We start from the raw sequence: 20,005 nt of genomic DNA, 5'->3' as shown, positions 1-20,005 counted from the left end.
TTTTATAATTCTCTTACAAGTCAAGGTACTTAAATGGACCTTTCCTTCTACATCCACAATGCTCACTGACCTACAGGTATATTTATCGTCGAAAAAAGCGAAGTAATACGGTAGTGTTAATTAGTACGCTGGTGATTGCTCGTTCTGTTGTTTACTATTCTGTCTTTGATTCACTCGAATCACTATATTTTATCCTTTTGCCCGATTTCTAGTCTCCTTCTGGCGGCAATTGCCGACCAAGAGGTAGCGTTACTGCAACTCTACTCGCTTTTGTATCGATAACAGTCAGCTGCGAATCTAATCTAAAGATCATGGCGTCCGTGCACAGGCGGCGATAGATGCCGTTCCCCGCAATAAACCAGCGTGGTGTTGCGATAAACACATTAACGTTGCAGCCTCTCAATAGCTGGCGATCACGTACTGTACGAGTACGCAGGCGCCAGCCAATAGAGATTGGGTCATTGTGGGCCCGATACATGTAATTACCGCACAAAGATGGGCGTATTCGCAATAGCGCAAGGTACTAGCGCAAAGTACTCCGTACCTGCAGTTGCGAGTTTGCAGGGTATTCGTATTCGTATTTTTGATTGATCGAGAAGTGTTTCATGCACGACAATCTAGAGTTGGCTGTAAATTGGCAAAATGCGACACATCACAGATGGCGAATCTATCAGTTTGTCAAGGATTGTATAATCTTGGACTCCAGCTTTGCTGCTCGTCTTCGATACCGCTCTTGATTCACGCGCAGCTGGGTCGCGACTCTTGCTATCCGAGTTGCATGAGGCCGGTGGTGGGGCCGTGCCCGGAATCCGAGCGGATGTCGTGAGAACAAAGCAATTGCTTACGGAGTGACGATAAGACGTACGAGACTACTAGGGAGCTTCTGGCAACAAAGTGCGGATGAATTATACTTCGTCACCTTGTAGTTTAAACATCGCAAGCTTTTAGCGGGCTGGGAAAAGGGGCCGAAGATGTCGTGGCTATTCCAAAGTTGTAAAGTTCAATACAAAGTACTCTAAGAAAAGACAATGATAGAGGACATAGAGATGTCTTAGGACGAGATGGCAAAAAGATTTCTCAAAAGGCATCCATCCTTGCAGATGAGATGTCGGTGAATGCAAGAGGCCAAAACATCGGTCTCACCGTGTTTAGTCTGACCTCGCCTTTTCTGCCGTTTGCCCAACAGAGATGGTATTCGGAGCAAACTGACGGAGGGAAGGGAAGAATACGTAGTCGGCGCATTAGATTTGGCGATAGACTAGCCACAACTGTACACGGCCCGGCGGCTGAGATTGGTCTTGGAACTGTGTATATTTACTAGGCTAGGGTCAATGATGCATCTTGCAGTGTCGAAGAATGCTATCTTGATGGCCGAAAGGAGATTATGCTGGCGTCAGTCCCTGGATGTAAGTAAAGCCTAAGCTGAAGAGGGAAAGGCGCAGCGAAGAGGATTAGAGCGATATAGGAAGCGGAAGAGACGAGAGGTGGTGGGGCGATTGACAACGCAGCGTGGTACAAGTAAGACTTGGACAATGCGCTTCTATCTGGGCAATGGGAATAGAGGCAGTGAGCTGGCGTTTCACAAGAGAGAGAGAGTATTTGGGATGCCACGCGGCCCGACTGAAAAGCCACATACATACAGTATTAAGAGCAGGCTAATCATTGCGAAATATGGAGCGAATTGGGCCCGCGAGAAGAAAAGGGAGGACACGGTAGCAATGGCACGAGAGCATTTGGGAGATGCTGCTACTACAAGAAAGTTCTGGGGCGAGTAAGGAGTAGCAGCAGCCAGAGCCCACTTGATGATGAAGGTTAGATTTTCCTTTCCCCCACAAACTTACTCGCTTGTGTGAGGAATCAGAGATAACACTTGCATAGGGATAGATCAATCAATCTGAAGAGCAGAATCACAGGCAGCGTGGTACTGCTACAGTACCTAGATCCATCTCCCTGCTACCAGACGACTTGCTCGTATCTCTTGTGTTCAGGTACTGTATTCGTGTGGTGTGCTCCGTACTCGTAGTCGCGATCCGCTAAGAGCACAAAGTACTCGTACTGCCGGCAATCTACTCGGGCATGCAATTTCCAAGGCCAGATAGATGCGATCAAAAAGCGCCAAAAGAAAAAAAAAACAACGGCCCCTCCCCACCTGGCCAGCATCTGGATCCCACCTGTGGATGCACCTCTGCCTGCTAAATCATAGCGGGTGTGTCCACTGGTGGCACGACCCCTGGCAGAAGCGCTGCAGCTATGCAAGTCCCCTGCGACTAAGACGCTACAGCGATGCGCACCGCCTGCCACAAGGGGCGGTGAAAACCTTTAAATGGATGTGCAGCCCGCCACGTTCCAGCACGTAGAAAGTCGATGAGTATCCCCTCCTGAGCTGGCAGCTTTCCTCTCTTTCACTCCTTCATTCCCTCAACTCACTCCAAAAGCTCTCTCAGAAGCTTCATTGCACTCAGTTCTACCTTTCAAAATGGCCGTCCGACCTCAGAACATTGGCATCAAGGCCATTGAGATCTACTTCCCCAGCCAGGTTCGTCCATTGCCCCTCCATCCACCGTGCCGCTTGAGAATCATACCGCTGACAATTGTTTCTCCCAACAGTATGTTGAGCAGACCGAGCTCGAGAAGTTCGATGGTGTTGCCGCTGGCAAGTACACCATTGGTCTAGGCCAGACCAAGATGGCCTTCTGTGATGACCGTGAGGGTGAGTTTGCATTTCTCTATCCTCCCCGCGCATTCATTGCTACTCTTTTTTTTTCTGCCCTCCTTTACCCCTGAAATCTTGAGCCCACGGCTAACATTGACTCTAGATATCTACTCTATGGCTCTCACCGTCACCTCAAGACTCATCAAGAACTACAACATCGACACCAACGAGATCGGCCGTCTCGAGGTTGGCACCGAGACCATCCTCGACAAGTCCAAGTCCGTCAAGACTGTCCTGATGCAGCTCTTCGGTGACAACACCAACATTGAGGGTGTCGACACCATCAACGCCTGCTACGGTGGCACCAACGCCTTCCTCAACAGTGTCAACTGGATCGAGTCCTCTGGCTGGGACGGCCGCGATGCTATTGTGGTCGCTGGTGACATTGCCCTCTATGCCAAGGGTGCTGCCCGACCAACCGGTGGCGCTGGCGCTGTGGCCATTCTTGTTGGCCCTAACGCCCCTCTTGTTGTTGAGCCCGGTCTGCGTGGTACCTTCATGCAGCACGCCTACGACTTCTACAAGCCTGACCTGACCAGCGAGTACCCCGTTGTCGACGGTCACTTCTCCCTCACTTGCTACACCAAGGCTCTCGATGCTGCCTACCGAGACTACTGCAAGAAGGAGGCCAAGCTTGCCAACGGCACCACCAACGGTGTCGACTCCAGCAAGACCCCTCTCGACCGCTTCGACTACCTTGCTTTCCATGCCCCTACATGCAAGCTGGTCCAGAAGTCATACGCCAGACTGCTGTACCATGACTTCCTGAACAACGCTGATGCCGCTGCCTTCGCCGAGGTCGCCCCTGAGCTGCGTGACATGGATTATGAGAAGTCTCTGACTGACAAGACTCTTGAGAAGGTCTTCATGACCCTCACCAAGAAGCGCTTCCAGGAGCGAGTCAACTCCGCCATCCAGGTCGCCACCCTCTGCGGTAACATGTACTGCGCCAGTGTCTGGGGTGGTCTGGCCAGTCTGCTGTCCTTCACCGACGCCAAGGCTCTCGAGGGCAAGCGAATTGGTCTCTTCAGCTACGGCTCCGGTCTCGCTGCCACTTTCCTGTCTCTCCGCGTTGTTGGCAACGTCGAGAACATCCACAAGACTCTGGATATCCCCGCTCGTCTGGAGGCCCGCCGAGCTGTCCCTCCCGAGACCTACGATGAGATGTGCAACCTCCGAAAGCAGGCTCACCTCCAGAAGGACTTCACCCCCAAGGGTGATGCCTCTACCATCGCTCCTGGCACCTACTACCTGGAGAAGGTTGACGACATGTTCAAGCGCGAATACAAGGTCCAGGCTTAAATTGGCCAAAGACTTTCTATTTTCTTCTTCCACCACCCTTTCATTGAACATAAAGAAAACTTATTTTTTCTGTTTGAATAATTTGTGCGGCATGGAGCACACGGCGTCCTATTTTTACCACTATTGGGCGATTTTTGCGGGAATACCATCTAGTGGCACGACGAAGCAAAGCGATAGACTCATCTGTCGAGGAAATGCAGATGACAACTTGATTTTTTTGCGATGATTTTTTTCTGAATATATAGACGGCAAGGTTGGGCAAGTTTAAGACCCGTAATGAGAGGCCGTAAAAAAATTAAAAGGAGGAGTGAAAAGGGAGGTAAATGATGCACTCATGTGCCGGGTATCATTAGTGTAAAGTATTTTAGAGATGAGCTTGGTTCTCAAGAACTCGAGCCTTCAAAATATAGACATGAGATGATGTGCCAAGAAAAACAATTGCTCTCTATAAAGTTATGTGCTCAGGGTATCCGTTTGGTTTCTATTTTTCTCTCTACTCCGGCCATCATGGCTCATATAAGCTGTAAAGCAAGCCTTCTTTTGGTCTAATCTAATCCCTGTCATGTTCACATCAAGCTCCTTTTGTTCCTTTCACTCTTTTATACATGCATCACATCACTCGTCTCCCTTGTATTTCCACTCGGCATGTCTATGCAGGTTATAGTCCCTCGTAAGAATGCTCCTCCAAATACCATATAGACCACCGACAGGCCACTTGCTCTTAAGCGACTTCTTCCACAACTGTCGCTCCTGCCTGCTAGCCTCAATATCAATCTTCACCTTGTCGTAGACCGAGGGCAGCGTCGTGGCGCTGTACTTCTCCCTCAATCCCTGGTACCACGGCTTGTCGTAGACCTGCCAGAACTCGTCCTCTGAGTAGTACGTGTGGGCGTAGAGCCACTTGCGACCGCCCAGCTGGACAAGCTTGTCCTCGAGCGCGCGGTTCTTGGTAATGAACTCGTCATGGTTCTCGGGCCCCCAGCCCCAGACGCCAATGTTGAGCATGGGCTTGGGGACGACGGTGGTTGCGCTGCTGCCATCCTTTGCGGCAACGGTCTCCGTCTCGCACGTGGGGTGGAAAGTAGGGCTGGGCGTCTCCTTCAGGGGACACAGCCAGAGGGGCCAGATGCCAAACTCATCGGTAGTGTAGTCGACGAACTCGGCGGCCTTGTCGTAGGGAATGGCGAGGTCCTGGACGACGAAACGGGCAGACTCACCGCTGGCGTGCAGGGCGCGGTAGAGCATGCGGGTGTGCATGAAGTCGTCGAGGAACCAGCGCCAGAAGTTGGTGAAGGGCACGTACTTGAAGTAGGTGAAGCCCTGGGCGCCGACCCAGAAGCCCGCGCGGTCGTAGCGGAAGAGGTACTCGGCAAGCGGGATGTAGTCGGTGACGGCGTCGAGGGGTGTCTCGGCGGAGGTGTGACGGGTCTTGTCTTGAACGTGTAGGTAGTACCACGGGTCCTGGGCGTGGCTGAAGGTCTGGACTTGACGATCATCGGGCTTGTCGTCCGTCAAGCGGCCGGTGATGACGACGCCATGGTCCTTGGAGAAGAGGATGCCGTCGACGTAGTCGTTCTTAGGGTCCTGTGTCTCGGCTCGGACGCGGGCAGCAGCTTCGGCCACGCTGTTTGTGCGGTGGTAGGTGGTCTGGACGAACTTGCGAGCCTCAATGAGGTTCAGCTCCATCAGTGTCGTGACGCCCAGAGTTCCAACAGCTCCTGCGGCACCCCGGAATAGATCCGAGCGCTCATTGGGTGATGCCTGCACAACTTCGCCGTTGCCCAGCACCATCTCGACGTAGTTGATCGTCTCGTCAAAGAAACCGTGGCGGAACGAGCTGCTCTCGCCAGCAGTGCCTGCGTAACCGCCGCCGGCCGTGATGCCGGGGAACTCCATCACGACGGGCGGCACCAGGCCATGGCGCAGCGTCGCCTCGACTAGGCGGTCCATGGGCACATTAGGCTCAACGAGCGCCGTCCGGGCGCCACGATCGACCGACAGAACGTTGCCGAGGGCGCTGATGTCGACGGCACGGTGACCCGGACCGGGGCGAGGTCGTGTGCTGTTTGTCGAGCCGTGGAAGATGCGATACGACTCGCCGCGCTCGAAGTAGCCCCGGACGGCGGCGGCAATCTTGGTCACGGCCTGCTTGTGGCGCTCCATGGTGGATCAGCGGCCTGTATGACACCCAATTGACCTGGTCTGGATGAGGAAGACGAGGGGTGTTGAGCGGGATGAGAGGAAAAGAGGTCCACGGGTGGTTTAGAGTTTCTTTATGTCACCAAAATGCATGTGCAAATAGCACACATGTAGCTGCGCCAACCAGTGGTTTTAGCGGGCTGCGGTGCCACAGCGGAGCCGATAGATATTGAGCTTAAGATCCGTTTTGAGCTTGACATGGCATATTGATATTAGTCGCATTCATGTGAACCTTGGATGAATCAGCGATGTAAATATATCAAATTAAAAATAGAAAATTATTGTTACTATGTATATATATATATATATAATATTATGATTCGTCATGGCGTATACTGTATCCTATATAATACCATGTTATATTTACAACTTTGCTATAATTTCCGGCTGCTCAGCTCCCTCGTTGACCTTACTAACAACAGCAGCTTGTATCTCTTCGAATGATTCTTCCAAAAGCTCCTCAAATTTCAGAGGAACTTCTTCAAGTGTCCGGGCTTTGATGGTAGTCGCGCGCGATTCAATTGATGTTGGATTTTCGATTGCGCTGCGGATGAAGCTGGCCCAGCTCTCGAAGCAACGCTGAGAAGAAGGCAGGCGATCCAAGAATAGCGCGAAGCAGTGCGACATGGCTTCGTATTCTTCAAATACCAAGGGTACGCCATCGGCGGCGAGTTTCATTGCCATGGCCTTGTCTTCGTACCAGAGCAGCTCCCAGCCCGTGCACATCCATATGGGCGGCGACCCTTCCCATGTGTTACTCATAAGGAGTGTTACCAGTGGGTGCGTAGCAAGATCGTCATCCGTGTAGAAGCGTTTCCGCGGAGGATTTGCTGGCCATATCGAACAAGGAGGTATCTTAGCCTCAAATTCGGGTCGTGGCTTGGGCAGATAGTCAAAGGGATGAGGATCTGAGCCCTGCCATGGAGGTGTACTATGTGTGATATCAACCCAGGGGGAGATACAAGCAACGCCCGCTGGTAGAGGGACTTCGCGCTGTTCGCCGTACCACTGGATTCGAGAGTTGGTACGGCGCAGCTGGAGAAGCAGTTGCAGTAGCGCAAGAGAGAGATTTCCGCCGGCACTGTAGTACAAGAGTTGAGTTGATCGCGTTAGCTAGTCTGGCACTTGATGTGGCACGACATATATTGATATATATGTCCGAGAAGTCATACCTGTCTCCCGCAAAAACAATGTGCTCTGGTTTCACAGCCTCATGAAAGGCATCCGGGGGCGGATAAAGCAGCGTAAAATAGGAAACAAGCGCATCCAGCAGCGCACTTGGAAATGGATTCTGTGGCGCCAGTCGATACCGCACTGAATAGCATCTTCCCTTGGTCATCTGGGCTAGCTTTCTTACTGTACGACGGTGCGTAGCAGGGTCGCAGAGGTAGTACGCGCCGCCGTGGAAGTAGAGCACTGTTGTGGGCTCGTGGCATTCTTTCATCATTTCATTATACTTGGCCACCTCCGAGATATTAGGCAAAGGCTCTTTTTTTGAGGCTGCTGCTCTATATCCCGTCCATTCCGCCTCTACGTGGGCGAAGGGAGGAATCCTGGTATTGCCCTCTTTCACGCTTGGGTCTCTCATGCTCTCCACGACTTTTAACAGGGAGTCCCTAATGTCGGACTCGGGAGGAGGAGGAGAGGCATATGAGCTAACCCATATCTTCCCCTTGATCTCAGTGTCGCGCGTAGTAAACTTCTGGATAAAGGATACTGGCCGTGGCTTTGCAGGTGTCAACACCGAACGTATTAGAGACACCACCAAATTAGACCTCAAATCGAGGTATTTTGACGGCTCTGAGAGCTGTAGAACATGTAAAATGGCAACTTGAGTCAAAAGTGGAATCTTCGATAGCAAGAGAAGCAGCAGCTTCAGAACGGACGTTAGTTGGGCTGCTTGAGATGGTGACGAGGGAGAGACAATAGCAGCCGAGGCCACAGTTGGGGACGGAGGCCCGTCCATTATTTTGAGGAAGAAAACAATAGAGACGTAAGTTTGCTTAGGTTTGGGAAATAAGAGAGGTCAAATTTTAGAAGAAAGGAAAACACAGTTAAGAATTTTTTTTAATAAAAATATTTATAGAAATCAATTTTTAGGGGGAAAAAAAGGTGAACGATGTCAGAAAATAACAACCTATAATTGAGTGGAGAGATCCATATCATTAGGAGTGCAAGGTATGTGCACTAAGAATTCGCGGGGTTTGGTAGAGTTGCAAGGTTGCAAGTACTATCACTTTCTTTAGTTTCTCCAAACAATTACTTATGGTAAGGTTTGCGAGCGTCGACATGGTGGGCTCCCTTTGCTAGTCAAGCCTGATCCTACCATTACTAGGCCACAATTAGGGGTGCATTAGGAATCCGATGCGCAACTGACACCAGTGCCAGGGAGAAGAAGCCGAGCCTCGGCCCGTCTCCTTCAGCACTCTAATATGACGACCGTTGGAGCGTAATTCAAGATATTGATGAAACATGTCTTGCTTATTCCATGACACAATTTATATCCTCTAGCAACTAATAAAGAAAGAAAAAGTATAGTCCATTTGATATTAAATACATAAAAATTGATCAACCAACGCTCCAGCCGTTATCCAATTGATGTCTGCATTGTCCCTTTATCCGTAGCGCAAAAGTAACCGCAATTTAGAGCAAAAATCGTACAATGCATGGCGAAAATCAACTAACGAATGATTTACGAGCTGCCTGCCGCGGCGTCGGCGGTCACCTTCTCAGCTTCTTTGCCGGAAGAGGAGCCAGCAGATCCGGCGCTCTGGCCGGCCATGGCCATCTGCCATGCCGGGATTGATGCCTTACCCCCGGAGCCAGAGCCTCTGCTAAACCTGTTCTGAGACGCACTCTTGGGAGCCTCGGGCTTTGGCGTGGTGCTCGTTTCCGTGGCGGTTTCGTTAGAAGGAGAGGTTGCGGCAGCCGCCGCTGGGGGCGATGTCGTTCCATTGGTTGCGCTGGCGCCGTTAACACCGTTGGAACCATTGTTGCCTCGGAAATAGCCACTTGAAGCAGATACATTGGAGTTGGCATTCATCCTCTGAGACACAAGGGTCTTGAGGCTGGTTAGTTCGGTGTTGATTTCGGCAAGTCGGTTGTCGGTTAGCTCTTTCTGGTTGTTCATGGCTCGTGGAATGGCGTCCTTAAGGCCCTGTACTTCGTCGCGAATGCGCTGCGCGTCATCTTCCCGGCGCCTGTTTGCGGCCTTCAGTTCTGTCATGATGGTCTCGAGGTCTGCCAGTGTGATATCTAGCCGCTCTGTCCGCTGCTTCTCTGCATCTTTCAGCGCCTCTGTATCCTTCGATAGCTGCTCAACAAGAGCAAATGCCTTGTCGAACTGCTCCTCAATCGACTTCTTATCCTGCTCCAACTTTTCAGGGGTAGGCGGCGCTACGAGAGGGTATACATAACGCTATCATTCTCTCGTCAGCCCAGCTGTAGATAAAACGCGTCTAATTGTTGCTCTTACCTTGCCCAGGGAGTAAAGCCCATAGCTGACACCGCCCACCACTGTAGCCATGATGAACCAATCTCTCCAATCCCTTTTCGGGTCTGCCGCAGGCGGTTGCCATGCGGCATACTGAGGATAAGGCTGGTAATATTGCTGAGGAGGACCCTGTGGCGGCGGCGCACTTGGGTAGGGAGCCGCAGCAACGGCTACCGCGCTGCTGCCCCCGGCTCTGGCCAAAGCAGCATCAATCTCCTCCTGCGTTAGGTTCTTGGTTCGAAGAAACGAAATCTTGTTCTCGACGGATGACGATGCAACGCTAGGGTCTTGTAGAACTGTGCCATTGTCAATATCATGTTTCGCAAGGGCGCCATATAGTAACTAGGCTGAGTGATCGGAACTAACATTGCGCCTGGACAGAGCATTTGTCAGTAAGAGTTGAATCCACGGTTGTTTACCTGGAGAGGAAGACGGGTTGTTTAACTTACTGCAGACGCCACGATTTCCTCGCGTATCGCCATGATGATAGACGACGAAGATGCTCAGACCGAGCCTCCCAGTACCACCAGAGTAGACGGAAGTCTTGGCTGTAAATTGATGGAAACTGATGATGAACGAGGCACGAAGCACGAGATGCCCTTGGATGCGACAGGCATATGCTGAGCTCGGTAATTGTGGAACCAGCTGGATGGCTGAGCGCTGTCTCCGGAAAAGCGCCCAAAAGCGCCTGGGCCGAGGCAACGGTAACTCAATTAAAATCACAGGTACGTACCCCTTCCAGGCGTTGCCGGCTCTTCAAGGAGGTCACGTGCACTTGTCGTCTCACGTCTCTTGTCTGCCAGTCGCGCTAGGTGCGCCGCTGCCCAATAAGCGATTTGTTTACTTTCTCACCGAGCAACCTAGGATACCTTATCTTTTTCCCCCCAAATTCGACTGCCCCACGAAGCCTATACCCAAACCGCCTCGTTGAGCATAGCGAAATCCTGGTTTTTGCTTCTGAAATTTATCCACCAAACCAATATATCAGGAATCAACTTTTTTTTTGGTAATCTGAATCGTGTCGCAAAGCCAATAGCTCCAAGGGCAGGCTATTCATCATGTCTCAAGACACGAACCTGTGGAGCGTCCGCAGGAAAAGAGAGGTAAGTCGTTTCTGTCGCAGGAGTCGGAAAACTGGAACAATCGTCGCTTGTGGCGCGCAATTATCATCCGCTGACCGACACCACAGACGCTGGCAGGCATCAGTACGAATAGCGGAATACCAGCTCCGGGAAGTATGAAGCGCTCGAACCCGGGCAGCTCCTACGGCAGCGCTCACGGACGTTCAGTATCGGGATCTAGGCACTCCTTGGCTGTAACGCGACCGAATCCGCCAATGTTCCCGCGCGCATCATCCGGCGCCAACCTGGCTGACCTTGGATTATCTTCTGTCAAGCGAACTTCCTTTCAACAATCCAGAGCGACTTATACTCCTTCGGCTTTCACTCCCGCTTTGGCGAGACCGTCGATGGACAGCGATAGGCGCAGCAGCGTATACCGGCCGCGACCATCAACAGTCGGACCTGTAAGCCACCAGAGCTTCTTCCAGACTACGCCCCAGGCGGCAGGAGTTCCTCGCGACCCGCGGCCCTTGAGAGATCGATCGTTTCAAGCCCGAATCGCCCAGGAGCTAATGGACTTTATGGTTCAAAACAACTTCGAGATGGAGATGAAGCATTCGCTGTCGCAAAACATTCTCAAGTCTCCAACTCAAAAGGATTTCAATTTCATGTTTCAGTGGCTGTATCACCGAATCGACCCCAGCCATCGATTCCAGAAGAATATCGATCAAGAAGTGCCACCAATTCTTAAACAACTTCGATACCCCTTTGAGCGCAGTATTACAAAAAGTCAGATTGCCGCGGTGGGTGGACAGAACTGGAGTACCTTTCTTGGTCTCTTGCATTGGATGATGCAGCTGTCTCAAATGCTGGATGGCTATGCCAATAATCATTACATGGAAGCTTGTCTCGACGCTGGGGTCGATGTAAGTGGCGATCAAATCATCTTTGGCTTCCTTAGTAGTGCGTACAGAGACTGGCTCGCTATGGATGACGATATGGGCGATGAGGATGCAGAACGACTACTGGCTCCGCACGTTGAGGCAATGGCCAGAGCGTTTGAACAATCCAACTCAAAGTACACAGCGGAACTCGAGATGCTAGAAGCCGAAAACGAGAGACTTTTGAAGGAAATAGAAGACCTTGAAAAATCGACACCGGATCCTGCTGTCTTGGATAATCATTTTAAAATCATGGAGGAAGATCGCATCAAGTTTGAGGACTACAACGAGCTCGCGGTCCAACGCTCAGAAAAATATGAAGCCCGAATCCAGGTCTTACAAGGAGAGCTGGATAAGCTAAGGGAGGAACTGAAAGAGGTTGAAGAAGAGCGACGAGGACTCCAAAAAGCCGTTGACGACCAAGGCATTAGCATGCAGGATATCGACCGCATGACTTCTGAACGGGAACGCCTGCAAAAGGGTATCGAGTCGGCCGGACAGCGTCTCGATGAAATCAAGAAAAAAGTGATGGAGAAGGAAGCCGAGGCCAGCCGAAAGCTCGATGAGCTAGAGCGAGTGGTAGACAAGTACAACACCATAGCCTATCAAATAGCGCTCATCCCGGCTACAGCGGTCAACGCCAAAGGCAGAGAATACGAGCTCCAAGTTACTCTTAACGAGAATAGCATGGGTTCGTCAAACTGGAAAAGCTCTAGCACAACACATACCCCTGCGACAGATCGATTGCTAGTCGACGCCGTGACGGGCTATCAACCGGGACATGTCCTCAACCTAGATCTCAGAGGACAAATTCGAAACAGTTTTATAAGTCTGCGGAAAGAAATTGCAGATCGACGCGGGGCTGTCATGGACGATATGATGAAAGATCATGACCTCTTAGATGGCATTAAGGAGGCCATCGAAGACAAACGCAACGAGGTTGAGGCTTTGAATCATAGAGTCAGAGCAGCAGAAGAGGAATACGAGAAGACAAAGGAAGTTGCTACGGCGCAGAAGATGGGTTCCGACGCGCAAATTGAAAAGATGGAAAAGGAGCTGTCCAGAATGCGCGCTGGCTTGACAGAATCAGTGCAATTACTAGAGCAGCGAGAGATCAACACTACTATAGAGTACGTCTTCACCCCCCCTTGCTGGAAAACAAAGCCGGCCCTCAAGCAAATCAAAATAGCTAACAGTCTTAACCAACTCCAGGTATGAACAGCTGGTATTGCGAGCCAATTCGCTACGAGAAGAGCTGCACACGGAGATTGACCGTATGCTGAACGACGTAATCAAGTTCAAGATTCACGTACAAAAGAGCTTGGATGACTACGAGGGTTTCGTAGCAGACGAGCTAGAAAAGGAGCTAGGGGGCGACGAGATGATGCTGGATGAGACTCGAACATTACCCGACATCTAAAAGGTTGGCGGCTAGTCACTATTTGCGTGCTTTGAACGATATTTTTATGATTGGAACAGCGTTTGATGATGGGCGGAGTTTGCTGGTGTTGATTGGTAAAAGGGCTTGTGTGTCGGCTATGTTTTGTGCATAAATTTTTGAAGATACCACCAGCAGCTATTTTTGCTGATTACATGAATAATGACTTGGAAGAATATGGAATATGCCATTTCTCTTTTCTTCCTCTTTTTATCTTCTTGAGACTGATTTGACTGGGGGCACAAATCTATGAGTAAACTTATACAATATCTATAAAGCTTCAAGCCGACATCTTTATTTCTAGCCACAATTCATCGCGCTGCTTTGAAGAAGTTGTTTTTATAACCAAACAAGAGCAATTTCCGTTCATCTAGACTTGATTAATTAATTGATTAATAAAGAAAATATGGCATTTCTGTTTCAACAGTCTTCTCTCAGGTATTTAAAGCACAGCTATGTAATGCTTTTCAAATGGCTTAGTAATGTAATCACGTGATCTTCGGATATTCATTTACCCACGCCGCGATTAGCTCCAATGTACCGATAAGCTTTTCCATATAGCTATCGCCAAACTTTTTTTTTTTCCAAAGACGCAACTCGTCAAATATCCTCCAACTTTCCCCAACCTCTCTTCAAAACACATTCGGCCGTGAGCCTTGTTCGGGCGAGCCCCTTATACCATATTTCGAAAATGTCTACCGCCAATGAAGCTGGTAAGCTACTTCTGAACACTCTGGAGACCAATTCCCCGTATAGTTGCTTGATCTTGCCTGCTAACTTTTATTCTTCGCCAGCTTGGCCCTTGGCCGATGCCGCCCTGACCCAGGAGATTCTCGATCTCCTCCAGTCGGCTATGCACATCCGTCAGGCTAAGAAGGGTGCCAACGAAGGTATGTTGCGTCTTCCATGGTCGAGACTTTCGGCTCAACTCTCTTCACGTTGCGATTGTGACTAACTTTTTGTGTCCTACAGTCACCAAGTCCATCAACCGTGGTACTTGCGAGCTTGCCGTCCTTGCTGCCGACACCGAGCCCCTCGCCATCATCCTCCACATCCCCCTCATCTGCGAGGACAAGGGCGTCCCGTACGTCTACGTCCCCAGCAAGACTCTGCTCGGACGTGCTTGTGGTGTCAGCCGTGCCGTTATTGCCGCCAGCATCAGCTCCAACGAGCTGTCTGAGCTTTCCGGCCAGATCAAGGCTCTCCAGCAGAAGGTCGAGAGACTTGCCATCTAAATTTGGCATCTGCTGAGTCTTTTTGGTTGTGTTGGGGGAATTGTCTTGCGGGAACATCTGTGTCCACGCTTTTGCCATGGCACATTACATATAACATGTGATGGGGATGCGAATGCGAATGCGATCGCAACGCAGTAGTTTAGCAGGATAGATAGTCCTGATGCGCCAATGACATTTTCACTTGGGTAAAACCTTGTGTTTTGAACAAAGCATGCATAACTTGCCTCTTTTAATTTTCTGCCGTGATGAAATTGTCGCTCTTGTAATGATGCCTCTGCGCTCTCTGCTGAGATTTTCAGTAGCGGGCGTAAACTTGAAGTTGTCAATCAACAACTGCCTTTATAACATGGGTAGTAAGAATACTACAATCTTTGATTTGTCTACTTGTACAACGTCTACTGATCACTGTTTAGCGTCAGGGTAGGTTAAAGCGCGTCAGCACTTGTTTTGCATTTTCCGCCAAAAAGCGGCCAAGAGACGCTTATTCGCTAGAGTCAGCAGTCAGCGGAGTTGAAAGCGTCGCTTTAGTGAGGCGGGCCGCAAGTCCGATCAAGTAAGTAGATTGAATTGCCTAATGCGGAAGGCAAGTTGCGAAGAGAATAACCCAGAGACAAAAGGCGACAAGAACAAGATTAAAACTTGGTTTCTCAAGCAAAATGCCGGTGTATATACTTGCAGGTATAAAGGATTGAGTACTAGCATGCAAAGTAAGCTCTGCTGCATTTTGCCATCAGGCCTAGTTTGGGCAAACGCCGATAATGGCTTTTGTCGGATTCCGAAGTCCGCATAAAGCCCTAAATCCTTCAGCCCAAGCTGCTTGCATACCTCTCTCGGACAGGAGAATCAGCTGTTGGTCCGTGAGGAGGGGCACTTCTCGCATTCGCTTGTTTTAACTCCGTCGTCTATGGGCAGCGATGGCTCGGCAGATGATTAAACAGAAACACGTAGAATAGAGTAAAGAAATACGTGGACACGTACGCAACCCTACACGGTCTCAGCCTTACTGGTCCACGTTTTTCTCTCCTGGAGGGTCTTTGGGCGTTGCATCTGTAGCTTATTTTCATTGATCCTTCATCCTTGCTGCTAATATCATGTGTCTAAACATAGCCTTTATGTGAAGATAAGGCATCAGTACCGACTACCATCCCTTTCTCTTCCCTCCTCCTCCTCCTCCTTCTTCTGCTTCCCTCTCTTCTGTCCACATCTATAAATACAAAAAGAGAGCCCCGAATGTCGCAGTCCCGTCAACGGCTTTTCCCAAGGCTGTGGCAGTACTACTACACCCGCACCCAAAGCATCAAACCCCCACAAACACAACGAGTCTCACTCTTCCTCTTTATTACAGCAGCAGCTTCAGCAACCACCGCCGCAGCCATGACGCGCAAATCAACCTCCACCATCTCCTCATCAGCCTCTCACCATCTCTCTTCCACCTCCGTCACTAAAATCGCCGGCCGCGACAACTTCCCTGAAGAGGCCGCCTCCAATCCTCACCATGTCACCAAGAAGAGCGGCACCATCACCGGCTTCAAGAATCCCTACCCATCATGGTCAAATCCGCCCAGCTTCACATCTATCGTGGGTAACGTCATCTGGCCGACCATTACCGGAGAAATCAAGATGCCGGACACGAAGCCGCCGACTGTGCCTGTTGTGAAGCCCGAGTGGCTGCCGTCGCGCGATGCGTCGGATAAGATCAGAGCAACGTGGCTGGGCCATGCGTGTTACTACGTCGAGTTTCCGTCTGGCTTAAGAGTTCTGTTTGATCCGGTTTTTGAGGATCGATGCTCGCCATTCAGCTTCATGGGGCCGAAGCGATATACTCCAAAGCCCTGCGATCTCAAGGATATTCCCATTGTCGATGCCGTGGTGATCAGCCACAGCCACTACGACCATCTCTCTCACAACTCAGTGCTTGAAATCCAAAAACATCACCCAGACGTTCAATTCTTTGTCGGACTTGGCCTGGAATCCTGGTTCCGCAACAGCGGCTTGAAAAACGTCACTGAGCTGGACTGGTGGGAAGACGCCGAATTGACCGTCAAAGTCCCGGTTGGCGGAGAGAAACAGTCCATCTCTGCCAAGATATCATGTCTCCCATGCCAGCACACTTCAGCCAGAACTGCCTTTGACAAAGACACCACATTATGGTGCTCCTGGGGAGTTCGCTCCGGCGAAAAGTCTGTCTGGTTCGGCGGCGACACAGGCTACCGTGCCGTTCCACATCTCCCGGCCGATACTGACGACTACGCTGCCGAATACGATTCATTCCCCAGATGTCCTCAGTTCAAGCAGATTGGCGAGCATCGTGGACCGTTCGACCTTGGCCTGATCCCCATTGGCGCCTACGCTCCTCGTGCAGCCTTCTCAGCCATGCACGCCAATCCTTACGATTCAGTCGAAATCTTTCAAGATACAAAATGCCAAAAAGCCATGGGCATTCACTGGGGAACCTGGGCTTTGACTTACGAAGAAGTGCTTGAGCCTCCGCGAATGCTAAAAGAGGCGTTGAAGCGTAAAGGTCTTCCCGAAGAAGGCATCTTTGACGTTTGCGATATCGGTCAAAGCAGAGAATTTTAAATACTCCTATCAATAATCCAACATTACAATAGAAAACAATAGCTGTGAACTTAGTTATGATGCTAAAGGCAGAATTCAGTAGTGGAAGCTGCCTATACCCGAGCAATTTGCTTATAATGTATTATTAGAACATATTCGCCATGGAATTCTCCAAATTTACCACTTTCCAGTGCGAGTCATTATTTATATCATGATTAATCTATTTCTAGCGGCTCATGTTTAATATTTTATTTACATATCCAAGGCACTCTTGTGCATGTTTATTGTAAAATACCCCAATTCATCCATTTAGTGACGGATTCTGAAGGGGTGTGCCTCTGTGTTGAAGACAAACTTGTTGCCGCTTGGCTTCAGCTGGACGTCTGACTCTTCAGCAAAGACCAGGTAAGCGTATTTGAGGACCTCAGCAAACCAGAAGCTTTCCATATCGTCAGAGGCTCCTCCGCCATTGGCCTGAGTCACATCGTTGATAGATGAGTATGCACTGCCAGCGCGGCATTTAGCGAGGATGGCGCTGATGGCTTGCCATGCCATATCCTGGTATTTAGAGTCGCCCGTAATTCGGTATGAATAGTAGATGCTCTCCAACGTTTCTGGTCTCAAGATGTAATAATCAGTCGTGCCCCAGAATCCTGCTGTTGAGTAGAACGAGGCTAGAGAGGAGGGAGGTTGGCTGCTGCTGGCGCTATCCATCCATTGGAAGCCTTCGGGGCCAATTCCAGAAGCAGTCTGGTTGTAGGTAGCAAAGTACGAATTTGTGAGCTCGAGGCCAAAATCGATGTACTTCTGCTCGCCTAGGAGTATACCTCCCAAAATAAAGTTGCCACCAGCAAAACTAGCCACTGAAGAAAAGTGAAAGAAAGATCATTAGCACCATGCAATTTTTACGCTGATAATCTGCACCTGTTTGAATAACTTACAATGTCCCGATTGTGGTGATGTAGATGGTCCAGAATATTGCGATAAGAAAGTCAGATCCTGGCGCGTAGTTGGGTGAGAGGCAAGATGCGCAATAGTCGAATCGGCAGCAAGAACCCAACGATCTTTGTACTCTCCAAAGGTGTTGGGATCATACAGGTACATCTTAATTAGGTACTCGTAGAAGCTGTCCGAGAGAGCGGACCAGCTGCCGTTGCTATCCTGGAATTGGCCATTGCTTGTGCTGACGTATGTTCCTACAAGACCTGGCCATGCCTCTGGGCTTCCTGTTGGGTTGAGGAGATACGATTCACCCTTCTGAGCAAGCTGTCCATATAGAGGATTTTTAGTGAGATCGCTGAGATGCGTCCACTCAAGAACCAGCGTTCCAATCTCGGCAACATTGTTATTTCCTGTACCGCTGTTCCTGAATGTGGGGTTAAAGTAAACGGTTGGGTCTGGGACACCGCTTGTGGTGTTAAACGAAACCTTGAGGCCGTTTGCGAGTGTCTCAGCCTGGGTCAACAGGTTGTTTACCAACGTCTGGTTTTTCACCACATATTTGAATGGTCCTTTCAACAGATCATAACCTAAAATAATGCCAATCAGTACGCTGCTTCAACATAACAATACGTACGTCTTAAGGAAAGAAAGACTTACTGGCCAGCATGCCACCAATGTATCGGATATTGGTCTCAAAAACAGAGATGCCCTGGTTGGCAACCGCAGTAGTGGTAAAGTTTATTTGAGGTACACGCTGGAGAATCGTGTTGACGATGTCAGAGGCTCCCATAAGAATTGCCGTGTCCAGGCCATCAATGGCTGATGAGCCCCAACCATTTCTTAGATAAAGTTAGCTACCACAGATGGTACCAAAACTGGCGGGCGCTCAGAACCAATAGCTTACCTCTCATCATCATAGGTATTGCTAACCGGATGAAGGTCGTCATGGGGGAAAGCATATTGGTGATACGCGTTCCACGACGTTTGGAACGCGGCTTTGACTGCTGCCGCCCTTGTAGGATTGGGTGAACCGCGCTTGAAACCGGACGGGCGTGGAGCTGCCAACGCAGGGGCAACGAGCCCAAGGGCAACAACGGAGCCACTGATGAATCTCATAGTGTCTATATTCGAGCCTTTTGGATAGTGCAGCCAGCAAGATGGGAGAGAAGAGGCCCAATCTCAGTAGAAAAACCGGGTTGCGGATTTCAGCTCGGAAGGTGGGAAAGCTCTGCAATTTAATCATTTTAATTTCTTGATCCTCCCTTTTCTGCAGAGCCAGAGAATGAGGGGGCGCTGGCCAATTGGTACCATGATTGTTTATGCTAGTGTGAAGCCAAGATTACATTTTTGCTCTATTTCAAGACATGGCGCCGCCTAGGGATGCGAGCACGGCACTCCGGCATGCTGTTTTTCGAATAAAACGGCCGGCATTGTGCATTTTGGCGCGTCTTGTAGCCTCAGAGCGGACGAAGCTTGCCGGTGGAAAAGCCACAGCAGGCAGGTGACACCAGGAACTAACAACAGCTTGCATGTAGTCTTTATCCATGACGGAATCTTTGGTTACTCCAACAAGCTGGACAAGACGAAGTCTCCGGATAGGTCCCGAGGACCTTGCCATGACATATTGCTTCGTGAAGCCTGATTGGTCCTGTTATATCCCTATGTACGCTTGCAAGGGGCCGTGAGGGGAAGTTGAAGATCACACCCTATTCTGAGGTATCATTGTGATCCAAATCTAGCATAAGACCTTGTGTGGTGGTGGTGTGTATGAGGAGGCCAAAAGTCCGGACAGCCCCACGAAAAGTCAGATCCCGGGAAGTGTCATTGCTTACAGTACTAGGTCTACATCTTTGTCAATGCGAAAATTGTGAAATAATAAAAAATAACGTCCTGTCTGAGTGCGAAAATCATTGAAGGTATAAGCACGACACCGCGTGTTGTAAGTACTTTTGAGTATTTCCTATGCATAATTACTTAGTATACAACGTTGTATGCCAGGATGCGAAGCTAACTTGTCTGGGTAGCAAGGCCAACCAGATATAACAGATGCCTAGCAAAACTAGGCATGCTTGTGAATCCGGCGTCCTCAACCTGCTGTTTACTGCTTAGCGCTTCGACCACC

The 20,005-nt window shown here is 50.0% G+C and overlaps 8 protein-coding genes across 8 annotated transcripts; 4 read left to right on the top strand and 4 right to left on the bottom strand.

The window, feature by feature from the left end:
* The first annotated feature begins 2,318 nt into the window (after positions 1–2,318).
* Positions 2,319–4,457, top strand: GGI43DRAFT_37497 (hydroxymethylglutaryl-CoA synthase). The gene is made up of 3 exons (XM_083202599.1): positions 2,319–2,536; positions 2,608–2,710; positions 2,817–4,457. The coding sequence occupies exons 1-3, from the start codon at positions 2,477–2,479 to the stop codon at positions 4,013–4,015; spliced, it is 1,362 nt and encodes a 453-aa protein (XP_083066691.1). The 5' UTR covers positions 2,319–2,476; the 3' UTR covers positions 4,016–4,457.
* A 1-nt stretch (position 4,458) lies between these two features.
* GGI43DRAFT_37498 (uncharacterized protein) lies at positions 4,459–6,329 on the bottom strand. The gene has a single exon (XM_083202600.1). The coding sequence runs from the start codon at positions 6,176–6,178 to the stop codon at positions 4,631–4,633; it is 1,548 nt and encodes a 515-aa protein (XP_083066690.1). The 5' UTR covers positions 6,179–6,329; the 3' UTR covers positions 4,459–4,630.
* Positions 6,330–6,456: 127 nt separating this feature from the next.
* Positions 6,457–8,634, bottom strand: GGI43DRAFT_37464 (alpha/beta hydrolase fold-domain-containing protein). The gene is made up of 2 exons (XM_083202596.1): positions 7,387–8,634; positions 6,457–7,295 (listed from the first exon to the last, which is right to left on the bottom strand). The coding sequence occupies exons 1-2, from the start codon at positions 8,178–8,180 to the stop codon at positions 6,578–6,580; spliced, it is 1,512 nt and encodes a 503-aa protein (XP_083066689.1). The 5' UTR covers positions 8,181–8,634; the 3' UTR covers positions 6,457–6,577.
* Position 8,635: 1 nt separating this feature from the next.
* Positions 8,636–10,422, bottom strand: GGI43DRAFT_37463 (peroxisomal membrane anchor protein conserved region-domain-containing protein). The gene is made up of 4 exons (XM_083202595.1): positions 10,157–10,422; positions 10,074–10,080; positions 9,690–10,003; positions 8,636–9,632 (listed from the first exon to the last, which is right to left on the bottom strand). The coding sequence occupies exons 1-4, from the start codon at positions 10,187–10,189 to the stop codon at positions 8,907–8,909; spliced, it is 1,080 nt and encodes a 359-aa protein (XP_083066688.1). The 5' UTR covers positions 10,190–10,422; the 3' UTR covers positions 8,636–8,906.
* Positions 10,423–10,556: 134 nt separating this feature from the next.
* Positions 10,557–13,546, top strand: GGI43DRAFT_37455 (kinetochore-associated Ndc80 complex subunit NDC80). Its single transcript, XM_083202593.1, has 3 exons — positions 10,557–10,810; positions 10,897–12,839; positions 12,922–13,546. Exons 1-3 carry the CDS (start codon positions 10,766–10,768, stop codon positions 13,127–13,129), a joined length of 2,196 nt encoding a protein of 731 aa, XP_083066687.1. The 5' UTR covers positions 10,557–10,765; the 3' UTR covers positions 13,130–13,546.
* GGI43DRAFT_392003 (RNA binding protein SNU13) lies at positions 13,516–15,056 on the top strand. The gene is made up of 3 exons (XM_083204512.1): positions 13,516–13,860; positions 13,942–14,037; positions 14,120–15,056. The coding sequence occupies exons 1-3, from the start codon at positions 13,839–13,841 to the stop codon at positions 14,380–14,382; spliced, it is 381 nt and encodes a 126-aa protein (XP_083066686.1). The 5' UTR covers positions 13,516–13,838; the 3' UTR covers positions 14,383–15,056.
* Positions 15,057–15,094: 38 nt separating this feature from the next.
* GGI43DRAFT_392001 (beta-lactamase superfamily domain-containing protein) lies at positions 15,095–17,138 on the top strand. The gene has a single exon (XM_083204511.1). It carries the CDS (start codon positions 15,613–15,615, stop codon positions 16,960–16,962), a length of 1,350 nt encoding a protein of 449 aa, XP_083066685.1. The 5' UTR covers positions 15,095–15,612; the 3' UTR covers positions 16,963–17,138.
* Positions 17,107–19,119, bottom strand: GGI43DRAFT_37076 (glycoside hydrolase family 47 protein). Its single transcript, XM_083202543.1, has 4 exons — positions 18,788–19,119; positions 18,541–18,722; positions 17,883–18,470; positions 17,107–17,804 (listed from the first exon to the last, which is right to left on the bottom strand). The coding sequence occupies exons 1-4, from the start codon at positions 18,997–18,999 to the stop codon at positions 17,251–17,253; spliced, it is 1,536 nt and encodes a 511-aa protein (XP_083066684.1). The 5' UTR covers positions 19,000–19,119; the 3' UTR covers positions 17,107–17,250.
* Positions 19,120–20,005: the final 886 nt, after the last annotated feature.

The sequence above is a fragment of the Trichoderma evansii genome, assembly GCF_050947405.1.
Source record: "Trichoderma evansii strain SZMC 28006 chromosome Unknown GGI43scaffold_1, whole genome shotgun sequence".
NCBI classification, from domain to species: Eukaryota; Fungi; Ascomycota; class Sordariomycetes; order Hypocreales; family Hypocreaceae; genus Trichoderma; species Trichoderma evansii.
Note: the sequence above shows the minus strand (reverse complement) of the source record. Positions and strands in the feature narration are given on the sequence as shown.